Raw genomic sequence first — 15,316 nt, 5'->3', positions numbered from 1 at the left:
AGGGGGAGAGGGGCTTGGGGTTGTGCATTATAGCAATACATTTTTATACATTTTTTTTTTCTCAAACACCTGGTGATTTGATTTATTGCACTCTCACAAACATGCAAATGTTAAGTTTACATATCTGATGTTTCACCTGTGCAAATAGCAAAATTCTATTCAAATGAAAAAAAAAATGAAGAACCTAACTCATACTTCACCCAATGACTTCCTCCCAAAAAATAGTTTGTGTAGTGGAAAATAAATCACATACTTACAAACCCTTTAATAATCTTAAGCATACATACATTTTCAAAGATTTTCCCCCCTTGCATTCAATGTAGTTGCATAGCTAAATGTAAAATTAGTGCGTAACAAAATACCTCCATGTGTTTAGTATAAATATATAGTTTGTACAAATTTGTGATTTCTTTCCCACCCAAAGTCAACATACAGGATCCAGGTTAAAAACTAGAAAGCAGGATGGTAAAAGACAGGTCCATCCACTCAAATTTGCGCATCAAGCATCATGAGGTGATGGGTGTCAGTCCAATCTGTGAATGCCACCAACTACTGCAACAGCCACTCCCATTGAAACAGGTACAATTGCCATCCCTCAAATTCTCAGCTGACTCATGAGGTTGGTGAGCGAACTGATGCTCTCCTTCAGCTTGGCATCTTCCTCCTTCCCCAGTGACATACCAGCCAGGCGCATGGAACCGCTCGACCCCAGGAGACACGGCAAACTGAAGAACACCTCCGCTCCTATGCCACTCCACCCCTACGCAGACAGTGCAGATGAACCTACGTATTAAATATTTAACATTTGAATGCATGAACAAAAACAGATTCCTGACATACTTATTTTTAACATTCTACACCCAGAAATATGAGATGAGTCCATATAGTTCCTCTACATCAGGGATGTCCAAACCTTTACCGCTGAGGGCTGCATACAGAAAAAAGGAAGACAGACAACGTGTCACCTGGGCAAGAGTGGTGATGGAGTGGACTTTCTTTCTATCTGTCAGGATGCTGGTTGTGATGTCAGCAACGGACAAACCGACAGACCATGAACGCTGACCTCGAGTCTTCATCATGTCAAAGGCTCTGGAGTGACACATCACCGCCATGTAAACTAATCCACGATATTCAAAAGTCCTTCGATGGAGTTAAACTAACAACTGATGACTTTACCTGGTGATCAGCGGTTTGGTGGAAGCTGATCCATGGAATTCCAACGGCTTTTTGGACGCTGAGTCATTGTTACTCATCACAGGGACTGCGTGACAAAGTGCTGAAAGTTAGTCAATGGGAAAGCAGCCCAGAATGAGCAGGTACAGCTGATAAACTCAACAACTGAAAATCATAACAAAATATAAAAGCATAGAAACAGCTCCCTTAGCATTTCATGCACACACCTTTGTTGTCCGATAGCTCTCCAATGACCCAGGCCTGTTTGGGAGTGTTTAAGGTAACAGCAAGAATGTGATTGAAACGTTCCGAGTCCAAATTACAGCCCACTCCAATGACGTGTGTTGGCGGGAGGCCGCTCTGCCTCCATGCAATGTGGGTCATCACGTCCACTGGAGACAAAGCACAAAGACAGAATATGCACGTTTTGGGACAAATCTTGTTTGATTAAATTTAAGCCTTATTTACACCTTAATCATAATGATTCTTTTTATTAAAATCCGCCAGTACCACTTCCTACCTTTTATAGACCATCTCCGTGAAGTAAGTGCTCTCCTTGAAATAATTTGGAAACTCTATGTACATATGAACAACTGCATTCCACATCTTAATATACTGCATCTTCCTTTGTATGGAAGATATATTGCCCATGCATATATCTCTTAGGGAGGAAAAAAAAACCGCTGTGCAAAAGTCAATCCATCATTTATTTGCTATCTAAGCAATGCCGATTTTAGTGAAGGCACATTTTGCATGAGAAAAATCTGACGGAACGCCAAACAAAAATGTCACAAAAAGTATATTAACTGATAGGATTCTTCTTGTTCTTTTCCAATCGGCTTGTCCCGTTAGGGGTCACCACAGGGTGTCATCTTTTTCCATCGAAGCCTATCTCCTCCATCTTCCTCTCTAACCCCAACTGCCCTCATGTCTTCCCTCACCACATCCATAAACCTTCTCTTTGGTCTTCCTCTCGCCCTTTTGCCTGGCAGCTCCATCCTCAGCACCCTACCACCAACATACTCACTCTCTCGCCTCTGAACAACAACTCCAAACCATCAAAGCCTGCTCTCTCTAACCTTGTCTCCAAAACATCCAACTTTGGCTGTCCATCTGGGTTCATTTCTAATCCTATCCAACCTGCTGACTCTGAGCGAGGAGCTAAACATCTTAATTTCTGCTCCCTCAAATTTTGCTCTTCATCCTAGCAGAGACTCTCCTATCACATAAATTAACTGAAAGGATGATCTCGTCTTAATTTACTCACCAATGTATTTACTCGATGTGAAAACAGAGTCCAGTTTAGTGAAACATAAAGCTATTTTTGTGCATGACAACAGGTGGATGGATACACAAGGATTAATTTTACCTTCTGCCATGATGGATGGATGGATGGATAGATAGATAGATAGATAGATAGATAGATAGATAGATAGATAGATGGATAGATAGATATAGATAGATAGATTTGCCATAGAAAAAAAAATTCTCTGACACCAACCATCAAGCACCTTTAGGCTGAACTACAACAGAGGTTTTGAGTCATACCCTCACATCCAACACCCATTGGGCTCAAAGTGCACAAACTGCCCATTATTGAACTTTCTTGCCCAACAACACAAGGGGATAACAATTCCCATTGTTCTTATACTTCTGTGCACGATAGCATTGTTACAATACAGCAAACATCTACACTTACCTGGCTGAGAAGCAATAAGCATGATGGCGGTTGGGTTGAGATGTGCCAATGTTGGAATGATCCCTCTGTACAAATCAACATTGCTCTGTACCACGCCTACATACGACTGCTCACTGCTCCACGCGTTTGCGGTCACCACCACGACCCTGGAGCCCTTGGAGCTAGACAAATCTGACAAAACCGGAATCAAAATGTCAAAAAGGACTGCTGTGTTGTGGATGGAAAGCACCGAGAGCACATGAAGAATGTGGGGAATTCCTCTATGTTAATAGCAGTGGCCGTTTGTGCTCAAGGTCACATTTGAATTTTTAAAACAGATGGGTAAGGTCACTCATAGATGAGGTTTCCCAAAAAAAAAAATAAAAAAAATAAAAAATAAAATTAAGTTTTAAACAATATTTTTTTGTTATACTTAATAAATTTTTTGCAATTAATCAGAAAGAAATATATATAATGTAAAAACAATTGTTACATGAAAATGTTTTATAAATATTCCAAAATGTGTTGAAATAAATAAACAAACCATTTGGTTAATTAGCTTTTTCCATGAATAAATACAAAGTAACTAAGATGTTTAAAGGGGGGAAAAGGCAATTAATGCAACAAATATGAAAGGGTTCTTATAATTTGAATGCTCGGTGGACCGGATTAGAAAATGGAGTGGGCCACGGGCCATATTTTGCAAGAATGAAAATAAAACTACAGACCCTTGGACACCTCCACCTTAGGTAGCCTGAATATCTCCAGATCTGTGCTGCCCCCCTTGGTGGAACTTTCAGCAACGTCAATGAAAACAAGCTTATTGACATTACACTGTGGGAGAAAAGAAGGGATTACCTTTTGATTAGAATGCCTCGAATCAATTCAAATATCCAACATAGATTTTGACTTTGCAAAAGTCTTGGGCATCAGTCTGCCATTATGACCATCATTTATGATTAAAATTCACTGGGCTCATTTAAGGAGGAAAAAAAAATCAAAACAAAACTAAACTGTCACATCTCAGTTATGCCATTATGCACCTTGGAAACAGACCTCTTTGTGAGGATGCTCACTTGAGTTTTTCTGATTTAGTGTGACGACCTCCCCTAAATATCCAGGAGAAACTGCGCTTTGAAAGGGGCAATGGACGCCACAGTGAATTTCATGTATCACCCCATTTTTTATAGCATTTGGTAATATTCCAAAACAAGCGAACCCACACCAGACGACTGGTGGGGTTCGTCAGGGACTGACAGCCAAAGAACTACAGGAGGGTTAGGTTATACAAACAACAAACCATTTCTACTCACATTCACAGCTATGGGCAATTTAGATTCCTGTTTTTGGAATGCAGGGTGAAGCAGACATGCTAAGCATTTCTCTACCAATTGGCGGCGACAGTGACTTAAAAGGGAAAAAAATAATTCCTCTATTTGGCATCTGCACCTTTATACTGACATATGACTATACTGTAAAATATTTGTTTGCGTACTCCCATCCTAACACTTTTGCACAGAACCTTTATTAAAAGTTGAAAACCTTTGCCAAAATGCACATCACTGTGGCCATTCCTAAATCCCCTCCTCCGATAACAGAGACTTTGTGGACCGGGTGATCATGGTGTCTAACTGAACCTGAAATGAAAAAGGAGGCTGTTGAATGGAAAGAGGTTAGTGCAAGCGTGGAAGACAATTTAAGTGACGCACGATCATTGATCTGGAGATTATTGACAAATGCCAGGAGCTCCTGTGGGTCTTTCTGTCCTGCAGTAGTTGAGGACAGGGGAGGATCCTCTTGAAATTTCAAAATCATCTCCTCCAGAAGATTCACCACTGATGACTTGGGCTGCATCCAGGGGATCAACTCATGAGAGCAAGCCACACTAAACATTTATAGACAACAACAACATACGTGATCCCAGTTGTGCAACACGGGCAGGTAGATACGCCCTCGGGCATCCACGTGTTTGCCCTCTCTGATAATCATGTCTGGTGTGGGCCTCAGGAGGCAAATGGGAGGGGTGACTGGGAAGGAGTCCATCAGCCAAAGCTGGATGGGGAAGTTGTACGACCGTCCTTTGAGAACAAAAGAAATCAGCGTAGTCAATCAGATGAAATGATCCGAAGCGCAAGTCCTACCTTCATACTTCACTGGAAGGTTGCCGTTCAATTTCAGGAGCTCTTTCTGGGAGCCATCGTTGAATGCTGTGATTTGTAAAAAGAAAAAAGGTTATAGTCCTTGTCGTCATGCGCGTGGAGAGAATTCTATGTCCATGCACAAGACTCACTATATGTGCCTACAGATGGGATCATCCCAGGGAAGGTTTCCTCAATTTTGTCCAACTCTTCAAGAGCAACATCGTGGAATTTGTACTGAAATTAGACAGGTGTGCAGATTGATACACAGATCATCCATTTAATTAAGATTTGGTAAAGAGATTCAGTCTCTGATTTGTGTTTTCAATTTTTTCAAATATTCCTTTCTCCCATTGTCTGTAATAAATTGACAGACAGTATTGTTTTTTTTTCTCCTCCTTGAGCGCGATCACTCCACCAAGGCTCAGGTGGTACAGGGGCTGTCTCCCAACCCATCACAAGTGACAGCATCTTCAACCTGTGCCCCTGCAACCATGCCAAAGTGTCCTTGAGCAAGACACTGAACTCAAAGTTGCTCCTGATGCTGGATCGTCATTAGGGTAAGGATGTGACAGTGTTAAAGCGCTAGCAAGGTAAAGCCAATTTACAGTTGAAACACATGCATGTTAAATATATGGAAGATTCTGAATTATAAATATTGTGTAAATGGTTGTCTGAATATGCCCACGGCCCAGTGACCGACAGGCAACCAGTTCAGGTTCAACCTGCCTTTCGCCCAAAGTCAAATGGAAAATGTTTACCGCACAATAATTGGACCGTACTGTAGAACGATCTGATTTCTCCCAGTCATAATAATACGTTTGTATAACATTACTAAAGAAAAATTCTTTACAAGTCAATGAAGACCTCTTTTAGCACGTGAAAGCCAGTTTATTTGTAGCTGTGATGTGATGTACGACAACTTTGGCACAAGAAATAAACGCTAAACGTACCACGTACTGAATACTCGCATCGCAAATCTAAAGAACACACGAATAAAAAAAATATATTTATCCTTAAAATGTTTCAAGACTTCCGGATTAATTCCCGGCGTGACTCACGGAGCTGGTCGAGCCAGTTGTTGAGTTTACAGCGACCAGCTATCATGAAGACGCTGTGCTACCCAGCCGGCAAGTTACACTCTTAAACTTAGTTATTATAGCCATTCCATTTTCCAGGCCTCTTATCCTCACAAGGGTCAAAGCGTGCCGTTTTTTGTCCGAGCAGTTAACTTACCTTGGATATGACCCGCTGTATTTTCTCCGATCGAAGGTCCATCTAAGCAACTACTCTTTGTGACAGCCCGCACTACTCAACTTCCGCAAACCTTCCCGAGTAGCTAAGGTAATTACAAGCCCCTCCCCAAATACGGTGGCCGAGAAGGGATAACAAACATATGATGAATGACAAGTTTGCTTCTCTATCGGCCTCACGAGGGACTCGCATAGTTTGTGCAGCAATTCCTGTGCTATAAAACAACTCCAGTTTCCCAACGAGACTACGAGCCGAGAATGAAGGAGTGCGATAGGAAATTGATGGTGGTTGGACCCTTAGGAAGGTAAAATGAATGTCATTTCACACTAGTAATAACTTTCACTCATTTCACTGCAGCATTTCTACAAAATTCAACTGTTGTTGGTGTGAAGTACCTCCAAAAAACAACCACACAGGCAGAGTGTGTGATCAATACGCTATTCAAATCCTTGAACTGACTGCAAAACAGATGCGCTAACCATTACCGCAAAGTATCACATTACAGTACATTTTGAGAAGAAACACATTTTTGTTTCAAAATCTTTAAAAAACATGTTTTGTGAACTTACAATCCAAATTATGAAATGTTACATATTATGTTCAAAAATCAGCCATCACAGGCCCTGATAACTTTAAACAGAAACTTGCACACTCTAATATTATTCTTTAAACATTGATTTTCAAAATGGGACTACTTTTGATGGGGAGAAATAAATAGGGAGAAAGAGGGGGTAAATGTTACCTGCATTTTCCGCCACAAACATCTGTCTATTTACCTTTTAAACATTATTTCTAGATTGACATAAACCAAAAAGTATCTTCATGTGTCACTCAATATTTAAACATAACACAAGGGTTCCATAATATTCATGTGTGCCACAGTGCTTTACATGCAACTATGGATAACATATGGTCCTATTTCTGTCAACATAACAACAAGTCTTTCACGTCCATGTTTCAGTTTATTTTTTCCTCTTGGCATTGATCCTTTTCATCTCCTCTTGCTCTTTTCTTTCTTCCTCCAAATCTTCTTGCACAGCCAATTTTAGACTAACAGAATCAAGGAGGGGGGGGGGACATTACAGTAAGCAAAGACCGCTCGAAATACAAAATACACAACAAACATGCACAATCACGGTAATCCTTCATTAAGTTACCTCCTTGCTTCTTCTTTCTGCATATCTCGCCAGCTGCTCTCCATGAACTTGAGAGCATAATCACTTTCATCCTTGTATCTGTGTGGGATTAAAAAAAAAAAAAATGACTAGATAGTAAAAGGCAAAAGCAGTCACTCACATTTGAAAAATGTACAGTGTGGTCAGTCATGCTCCCAGACAAAGTTACGGGTGTGGTCCACCAGTCATGCCCGCAGATAAAGTTGCGGGTGTCATTAGGGATGGACTCTTAAAACCTTAAAATAATTTACTGGATTAATATCACATAACTGCAAATTAAAACTAAAATAAATACATAACTAAAATAGAAACTATGAAAATGACCATATCCTATTTTAACTGATATTATTAGAACATGATATAAAACAGGATTTAAAATTTTTCATCAATAAAAATTCTTGATTTGACAAATTTAATCTGAAGAAAAATGAAATGCACAGGCCTGTCAAGGAATAAATGCTAATGCTAATGCTAGTGATACATTGTAACAAACATTCCTGTCGGCAATTGTGATGTATTGTTATAATCTAGTGTAATTTACGGCAGTATCTATTGTCAATCCATTGATGAAAGCTAGCAATAGATGATCTATATCATCCTAAAGCACATAGAGGGGAAACATTTTCAACCACAGGAGAAAATGACCGTTCGCATTTAGATATATGGACAGACTAGTCTAACATTAGAACCTAGATCAAGTCAAAGTAAATCACAATCTTATACTTAGTATAATTAGATACTGAAACATTAACTGTGTTATATCCCAGAAATGTTTTCAGTGTAACTCAGGGGTGCCCAGATTCCCCCCCCCCCCCCCCCCCCCCCCCCAAGATCGACTTTTCAAGCACTCAGCCTCTCGCGATCGAACAGCGGGATTGTGGGGGTGGACGCACGCATCGCGGCGACTGCCGTAAATAGGAGGCTGGCTTGCTAGAACGCACTTTTATGTGCGTGCAATCGACGTATTGGCCGCACCTGAATCAAGCCACGAGTTGGATGATAAGCTAACGTTTTTTTTTTTTGGTTTTTTTTTTTTTTTTGGACACGCCGTCACGCGACCAACCAAAACTGCCTGTGATCAATGCATTAAGCACCCCTGGTGTAATTGAATTTCCTTTGAGATGGCTCATTATGTTGATGACTTTCGACGTAAATGCGCTCACAGTACGTGAAGCAGCTCGGAACACGTGCTTTTGGAATCACTTCCGAACGTGCTCAGTATGGTTAACTTGCATTTCCTGTTTCCGGCTGAATACTGATTGTTAAGGATCAGGCTTGTTACCAACGTTTATGAAATAAAAACGCAAATTAATGTCAAGACTACACAAAATAAGCAACGTCTTTCAATATCTATTTTTTCTACTCGTAACAAATTTTATGTGCGTGATTTTTCGTGCTCGACTGTGCAGATTTGCGAGCGCGATGGGGCGCTCGTCAAATCAGTGACTGCAAAAGTATATATGAAACTCTTACTTGGATTTGTCATAGCCAAATATTTCCTTTATGTGTTTGGAAACCTCCGCCTGCTCATCTTCTCCATCATCAATAAAGTCATCCATTTCAGAATCATATTCCTCTTCCTCTTCATATTTTCTCTTGTACGCGATGGTGATGGGTGGTAGTGTTGCACCTGGATTAGAGAGATATATACAAGCGTTATAGACACATTAACCAGCTGAGCCATGGAGTTTGATGGCTCATTCTATACTAATAAAATTACAAATAATGAAATTATTCATCATTTAATGTTCATTTGTTAAGGATCATGTTTACATGCATTTGTCAAAAGGGATTTTTTTTTTCCCCCAAGAGGAAGGGCTTAATGTATCTAATTTTGTTGAGTAACAAAATCTATTCCTAACATTTCTGTGTAAATTGATGAAGGTGTATGCATATGGATGCCAAAAGCACTTGAAAATTGAGTAGACCATAAAGCATAAACTTTATGTGTCAAACATCTACACAATGAAGAACCGGTTAAAACAAATGTTCATTTGTTGAATAATTTAAAATAAACAAACCACCTTCACAAGAGGCTCATCAATATTATTACTGTGGGGAGGGTCGTTTCAGAGATTGCTTGGTATCAGGAATTAAAGGAAATAACAGACTGCCTCATTGTCAATTTGTTTTTTTACAAGTGAAGCGGGAAACTATTAAATATTGGGCTTTCTTAAAAAAATATATATGATTTTATTTTAAATCATAGGTGCATCTCATTAAAATTACAAATGTATTTCTGTAATTCAATTAAAAAATATTTAAGATGTTATTTGGATTATTTTATTTTAGAGTTAAGGAAAACCCACATTTGACAATACTCAAGAAATGTATGTTGACGCCTTAGAAATAAAGATTTTAATGAAATGAGGGTGGAATTAGCCTTCTCATTTTCTTGTGTGGAACGAAACTATGATTCACAAGTTTCAGTTTTGGAATTGCAATGCCAAAATATGATGAACTCTCGTACAGTATTCAAATTTATTTAGATGCACCTATATAGTGTCCTTCTTAACACATAATGAAAATGATTGTGTGCGCGTTTGTCTGACTCCCATTTGTAAAAGACACAAATACCAGGCCAAGTATGCTGATGAGATAAGCTAACACCAGTGGATACTTGGAGAAGGTAGGTAGTGGAGTTCAAACTGCCTCACGAAGAAAATCAGAACTTTCAAATATGCAATAACAGATGCAACAACTAAAGAACGATTGAAACTACACAACAGTAAAAAAACTGTCCTGCTTGAGTGGAAAGCAGCCACGTTCAAGTTAACATTGTTAGTATTGTATATGCAAAATATTGTTTTGTACCTGGTGGTCTGTTCAGAGGTCTTGGTGCCCCTCCTGGTCTGGGAGCAAAGCCTGGTCTTTGTGGTATCCCTGGCCGAGGAGGAACTCCCGGTCTGGCGCCGCTGACATTTTTTGAGGAGATAGTCTCAGACACCACAGTGCACTTGGGTCTCCCAGGTCCTGATCCAAAGTTGCTTGAGGGTTGCCTATTGGATGGGGGTCCTCCACCTGGACCTCGGCCCGGTCCAATCCCTGACCCTCCGCTTAAGGCTCGACCTTGTCCGAAGCCTGGTGGCCGGCCTCCTCTTCCCGCAGGGTAACCTTTGAAGTCACTACCACTAGCTTTTGGCTGTGGTGTTACGACTCCTGGCCTTGACTGACGTTGGTTCACTTCTTTCGAATTGCCACTTGATGAAGGTCGAACCAAGGAATTGGCACTAGATTTTACTCCAGGATTGCTTCCAAACCTTGGTGATTCTCCCATTCCAGACTTGTGATTTACAACTGGACGCTCCTGCTTTGCTGAGCTAACCTGCGTAGGCCTCTTTTTTTGTGGGTTGCTATTTGGAGATTTGAGGTCCCGGACAGATGTCCCATGAGGCTTGGACTGAGGCATGCCTGAAGGCTTCCCTTGAACAGATGATGAGCTCTCCTTTTTTAATCGAAGGTCGCTTGAATCGTTGAATGTATGTTTAGATGAAGGTTTAGGGACCCCCTGTTTGACAAAAGCTGGAGAAGTGTTTTTTGAAGGAACTGAGATCTTGGGTCTCTCTCTTTCTCTCTCACCAGTGTTGGTCTTATGAGGTGTTGCTACAGACTTGCTCATTACCCCATTGGACTGAAGTGGCCTTTCTGGTAAACCCTTTTGTGGTTTACAATTCTTTGGCTCTTTCTGTGACGTGTTTTTCCTTACAAAACCAGAACTAGACTGCGGCCTGTGCTCTCGCTCTGTCTTCAAATCTTTGTTGCGGTTCTTTGCTTTCCGTTCCATCTCCAGCTCCTTTAACTCTTCAGCTGTGCGGAGCCTTTCATCCTTCACCGTCTTTGCTTTTAACTCAACTGGCTCAAACTGCTTCTTCTCAGCCAATTTAAGCAAGTCTGCAAAGTTCAAGGGGAGTGGAGCAGACTTGGGAGGACCGCTAGGTTTTTTAGGGGAGGCCCTGGCGCTACTACTGTTTCCACTAAAATTTGAGTTTTTCCCATGCCTCACAGGTTCTGGATCTGTATCGGGCTCAGAATCTGTTTGCTCGTATTCATAATTGTCTTCATCGTCCTCTGGGTCAACTGAATAATTTCTAAATGTTTCGTCGTTGCCTCTTTTTTCCATCTCAATTTCCTGCTTTGTCCTCCTCTTCTTTGGAACATCCACTACTGGGATGCCGTTATAACCTTTGAAATTGTCTTTCGTTCTGGAAGCCATGGCTCTCGCTTTACGATCAGACTTCAACTCAACCCTTTTTGCGAGAAGATCCTCCTTCTGTTTCTTCAATTCACTTTCTGAAAACAGATAAATTGGCATTGTATAAACTGAAAAGAAAAAAAAAAAAAGTGCATTTCTTACCTCTCAATCTGGCTTCATTTTGTCGTTTCTTCAGGAGTGCCTGTATAGCAGCAGGATTTACTCCCTTTGACTTTGGGTCTTTTTTAGGTGGACCAGCTTGTAAACTGTACCTTTTCTGTTGAAAATAGGACATCAAAATATGCAGAGGAAATCTTCAGTCAACATTTAACAACAACGAAAAAAAAGAAAAAAAGCAGGGAGTAATCCATGATTTGGCTGGAGTCAAGTGACATGCACCAATGTGAAGAATTACATGACCAGTAAACCCACCTAGCCAGTTAGTTCATGTTCTGTTCAGCTGCATGGCTAAGCAGAACGGTGGATTTGTATGCCCTTTCTGCTCAAAAAGGTTTACTGTGCAACAGGGGAGTTTGAAATACTTGATTTTTTTTTTCCATCATTCTGCTGCTGACAATGCAGCCAGGTAGAAGAGAACTGACATAGAGAGTAGGGATACAAATTACAGCAGAAAAGTGCTTGACCCCACCCACGCCACCACCACCCACAGGGGTCAACGCAAGAGACAGCTTCCACCCGAAAAGGTCACAGCTCGCTAAGTGCGAGCCCATGTCAAGCGGCTACCACAAGCAATAGCGAGGGAGGGGTGTCAGGAAGTCAAGGGGGTTGTTTAAAAATGTTCTATAGCTTTTATCATATTCATATTGACCTACATCTTATACTTTAACAGCAATGAGTAACTGCGTAAAATCTCACCTTGTCGCCTGAATTATACTTATAGTTCATGAGCGTCATGAGTCATAGAATGGTGTAATTGTGACTAATTCCATAAGTTTGCCTCTCACCATCCTTTATGAAGCATGGTGATCAGATCCATGTACACAGATTCTAAGGATGCAATCTGAGAGACGGTTTTTACGTTAAGATTAATAAAATGAAGTGATGGGCCTCTAGTGTAAACCTTGCACTAACGCGTCTAAGTGTCATAACTCGTTTACTCAACTTCATACTTACATTTTACTTTTGTGAAAACTCAGTCGTCTATGCTGTTGATACAACCGTTGCTACCTACTAAATCTGGTTAATTTACGCGGTGTATACAGCAACAATTAACATATTTGGTGGAATTTAGCACTAATTTTGCTACTGCATTCGGAAACTCACCGATAACCTCGATGAGCTGGCATTTGTGTGCTCACACAAATAAAGATACTTGCTCATTTCACGTACCTGCACGCTGTTGCCACCCTGGTTTTGAGTGGCGATCGACAGCACGTTGTCAAAGTCCATCATTTTAGCAGCATGTACAGTATGTGTCAGCTGTCTTTTTCAAGGAGTGAAACGCCAGCAGTGGGGAGATTGGTTTCAGCGTTCAGCCGGCAGCTCACACAGCTGTAACGCTGGATTTAGCGTTACGTAAACGCCACGTGTGTCTTTTAAGACAATGTGAGCAGAATGAGTCAATTGTGTGGCAACTGGTTTGGTGTGAAATTACTTTGTGACCCTAGCCTAGCCTAGCACCACGAAGTGGCAAAGGTAGCTAACCCTAGGACAGGGCTAACCAAGGCGCCTAGGCTGTGAAGTCGCGGCTATGGCAGCACACTTAAAAGACATTTAAATCAAATTAGGTCATTCTATTTAAAAAAAAAAAAAAAAAAAAAAAAAAAAAAAAACCACAGCTGAACCACAATAGGTGGCTTGCGTCGACAAACATCGAAATGTAATGAGACCGTTCTGCGGAAACGAGCTAGTTCAATGTGACGCACTTCCGTGTATGACACTGCCCATTCCATCCGCAGTTGACAAAATAAAAAAACGATGCGCTTTTTATGACATTAGTCGGAGATGAAGTGGGATGATAATTAAGTTACATTAAAGGTCTAAATTTCCTTTCTGTGCAACCAAAGTAGTAACGAACGAAGTACATATTAAAATGACAAGTTCAGCTCGATAAAAAGTACTTCCGCCGATACAACATTGCTCTACCACGCGAGGGCGCTGTCGTCAAGCACATGTCATAGGCTGTACATGGAATACTCCAGAATTGTATGTGATCCTCTACGTCACAAAAATGATATGAATTAGAGAAAAATAAATTAATTCCGAAATTCTTTTCCACAAAATGCAAACTCTGTCATCTCCAAATAATTGTTCCTTCACGTACCTTTTGTGGACATGCTAAAGAACCGTTTTTCAACTACTTCAATCTACACACCTGTTAACATGTTATTTTGTTATCCCCAAAATGGAATTGCGGAGCATGTTTGTATGGAAACAAGGGCATGCAGAAAAGTATTCATATTTCACATTTCCTTTTTTTTCATTTTTCTTTTTCGGCAATTCATTATTCATAAAAAAGTGTTACATACCAACTTTTCACCTTTGTCAGTTCAAATCACTTTTTAAATCCTTAGCCTTAGTTGTAAGGTAATTGGTGGGCTCACCAAAATGTGTGTGTGTGAGACTGAGTTTTAAAGTTATTTCTTTCCTTTAATTTTATTGTACAGTATTTGTTAGATCCGCCCATCCATCAGTTTTCTGAGCCGCTTATCCACACGGGGGTCGCACTCACAATCACACCCAGGGGCAAGTTAGAGTATCCAATTAATCTTGCGTGTTTTGGGGATGTGGGAGGAAACCAGAGTGCCCAGCGAAAACCCACATAGGGACGGGGAGAGCGTGCAAACCCCACATAGGCAGGGTCAGGATTTGAACCCCAGTCCTCAGAACTGTGAAGCCAATACTTTACAGCTGATCCACCATGACACCAGTTCGCTTGCAATTGGATTTAATTAACCCTTTAATTAATTAAACAAAGATGGTTTGAGTTTGAATGAACATTAGCTATGCACACGCACACACGCGCACACACGCGCACACACGCACACACACGCACCCAAATAAATAAATAAATAAATAAATAAATGAATAAATAAATAGGTGCATGGATGTCCTTGGCCTAGGTATGTGATTAGGGAGCCCCCTAGTGGTATTATTATATTACTCGCATTTAAACATCATATATCTATATATACACACACACACACACACACACACACACACACACACGGGTTCAATCCCAGTCCTCCCTGTGTGGAGTTTGCATGTTCTCCCCGTGCCTGCGTGGGTTTTCTCCGGTCACTCTGGTTTCCTCCCACATCCCAAAAACATGCAACATTAATTGAACACTCTAAATTGCCCCTAGGTGTGATTGTGAGTGCGACTGTTTGTCTCTATGCGCCCTGCAATTGGCTGGCAACCAGTTCAGGGTGTACCCTGCCGCCTACCTGTTGACAGCTGGGATAGGCTCCAGCTCTCCCGAGACCCTCGTGAGGATAACCGGCTAAGAAAATGTATGTATGTATATATATATATATATATATACAGACACACATATTGTAGACCGCACGATTTGTTACTTCAAACTGCTTCCTTTGCATGACTGACATTGTTAACACACTTATCTATATCGATTTTACATCTTGCACATCTTATCAGGAATAGTTCCTATAAACAGAAATGTCTCGTTTTTGTTCCTGTTGCTATGTTGTTCTTGTTCTTTGCTCTGAATGTCGTACCAGGGCAG

General features: G+C 40.8%; 2 protein-coding genes across 4 annotated transcripts; both read right to left on the bottom strand.

Annotated features, from left to right (window-relative positions):
• Window positions 1-245: 245 nt before the first annotated feature.
• Window positions 246-6,399, bottom strand: uevld (UEV and lactate/malate dehyrogenase domains). 3 transcript variants are annotated; one of them, XM_061821450.1, is made up of 12 exons: window positions 6,226-6,399; window positions 5,142-5,226; window positions 4,993-5,058; window positions 4,766-4,929; window positions 4,561-4,699; window positions 4,394-4,488; window positions 3,580-3,685; window positions 2,873-3,043; window positions 1,401-1,565; window positions 1,177-1,261; window positions 966-1,089; window positions 246-760 (listed from the first exon to the last, which is right to left on the bottom strand). In XM_061821450.1, the coding sequence occupies exons 1-12, from the start codon at window positions 6,265-6,267 to the stop codon at window positions 596-598; spliced, it is 1,407 nt and encodes a 468-aa protein (XP_061677434.1). In that variant the 5' UTR covers window positions 6,268-6,399; the 3' UTR covers window positions 246-595. The 3 variants fall into 3 exon arrangements, 2 of the variants coding, with proteins under 2 accessions (XP_061677434.1, XP_061677433.1); XR_009795231.1 differs by adding an exon at window positions 841-928 and having other exon boundaries at window positions 629-760; window positions 1,051-1,089; window positions 4,394-4,699; XM_061821449.1 differs by having other exon boundaries at window positions 4,394-4,699.
• A 469-nt stretch (window positions 6,400-6,868) lies between these two features.
• Window positions 6,869-13,414, bottom strand: spty2d1 (SPT2 chromatin protein domain containing 1). Its single transcript, XM_061821448.1, has 6 exons — window positions 12,961-13,414; window positions 11,773-11,887; window positions 10,233-11,708; window positions 8,892-9,048; window positions 7,401-7,478; window positions 6,869-7,293 (listed from the first exon to the last, which is right to left on the bottom strand). The coding sequence occupies exons 1-6, from the start codon at window positions 13,021-13,023 to the stop codon at window positions 7,206-7,208; spliced, it is 1,977 nt and encodes a 658-aa protein (XP_061677432.1). The 5' UTR covers window positions 13,024-13,414; the 3' UTR covers window positions 6,869-7,205.
• Between the last annotated feature and the right edge of the window lie 1,902 nt (window positions 13,415-15,316).

This window comes from Syngnathoides biaculeatus, chromosome 6 (genome assembly GCF_019802595.1).
Source record: "Syngnathoides biaculeatus isolate LvHL_M chromosome 6, ASM1980259v1, whole genome shotgun sequence".
Classification (NCBI taxonomy): Eukaryota; Metazoa; Chordata; class Actinopteri; order Syngnathiformes; family Syngnathidae; genus Syngnathoides; species Syngnathoides biaculeatus.
Note: the sequence above shows the minus strand (reverse complement) of the source record. Positions and strands in the feature narration are given on the sequence as shown.

Bases quoted from the DNA above. Each gene is read 5' to 3' on its own strand.
- uevld (XM_061821449.1), bottom strand. From the start codon at position 6,267: ATGGACCTTCGATCGGAGAAAATACAGCGGGTCATATCCAAG. The intron at 5,227-6,225 runs GTAAGTTAACTG...GTCTAATTTCAG, and splicing joins TACAGCGGGTCATATCCAAG to TACAAATTCCACGATGTTGC. The intron at 1,262-1,400 runs GTGTGTGCATGA...TTTGTCACGCAG, and splicing joins AGAGCTATCGGACAACAAAG to TCCCTGTGATGAGTAACAAT.
- spty2d1 (XM_061821448.1), bottom strand. From the start codon at position 13,023: ATGATGGACTTTGACAACGTGCTGTCGATCGCCACTCAAAACCAGGGT. The intron at 11,709-11,772 runs GTAAGAAATGCA...ATCTGTTTTCAG, and splicing joins AAATGAAGCCAGATTGAGAG to AAAGTGAATTGAAGAAACAG. The intron at 7,479-8,891 runs GTAAGAGTTTCA...AATCCCACACAG, and splicing joins TTTGGCTATGACAAATCCAA to ATACAAGGATGAAAGTGATT.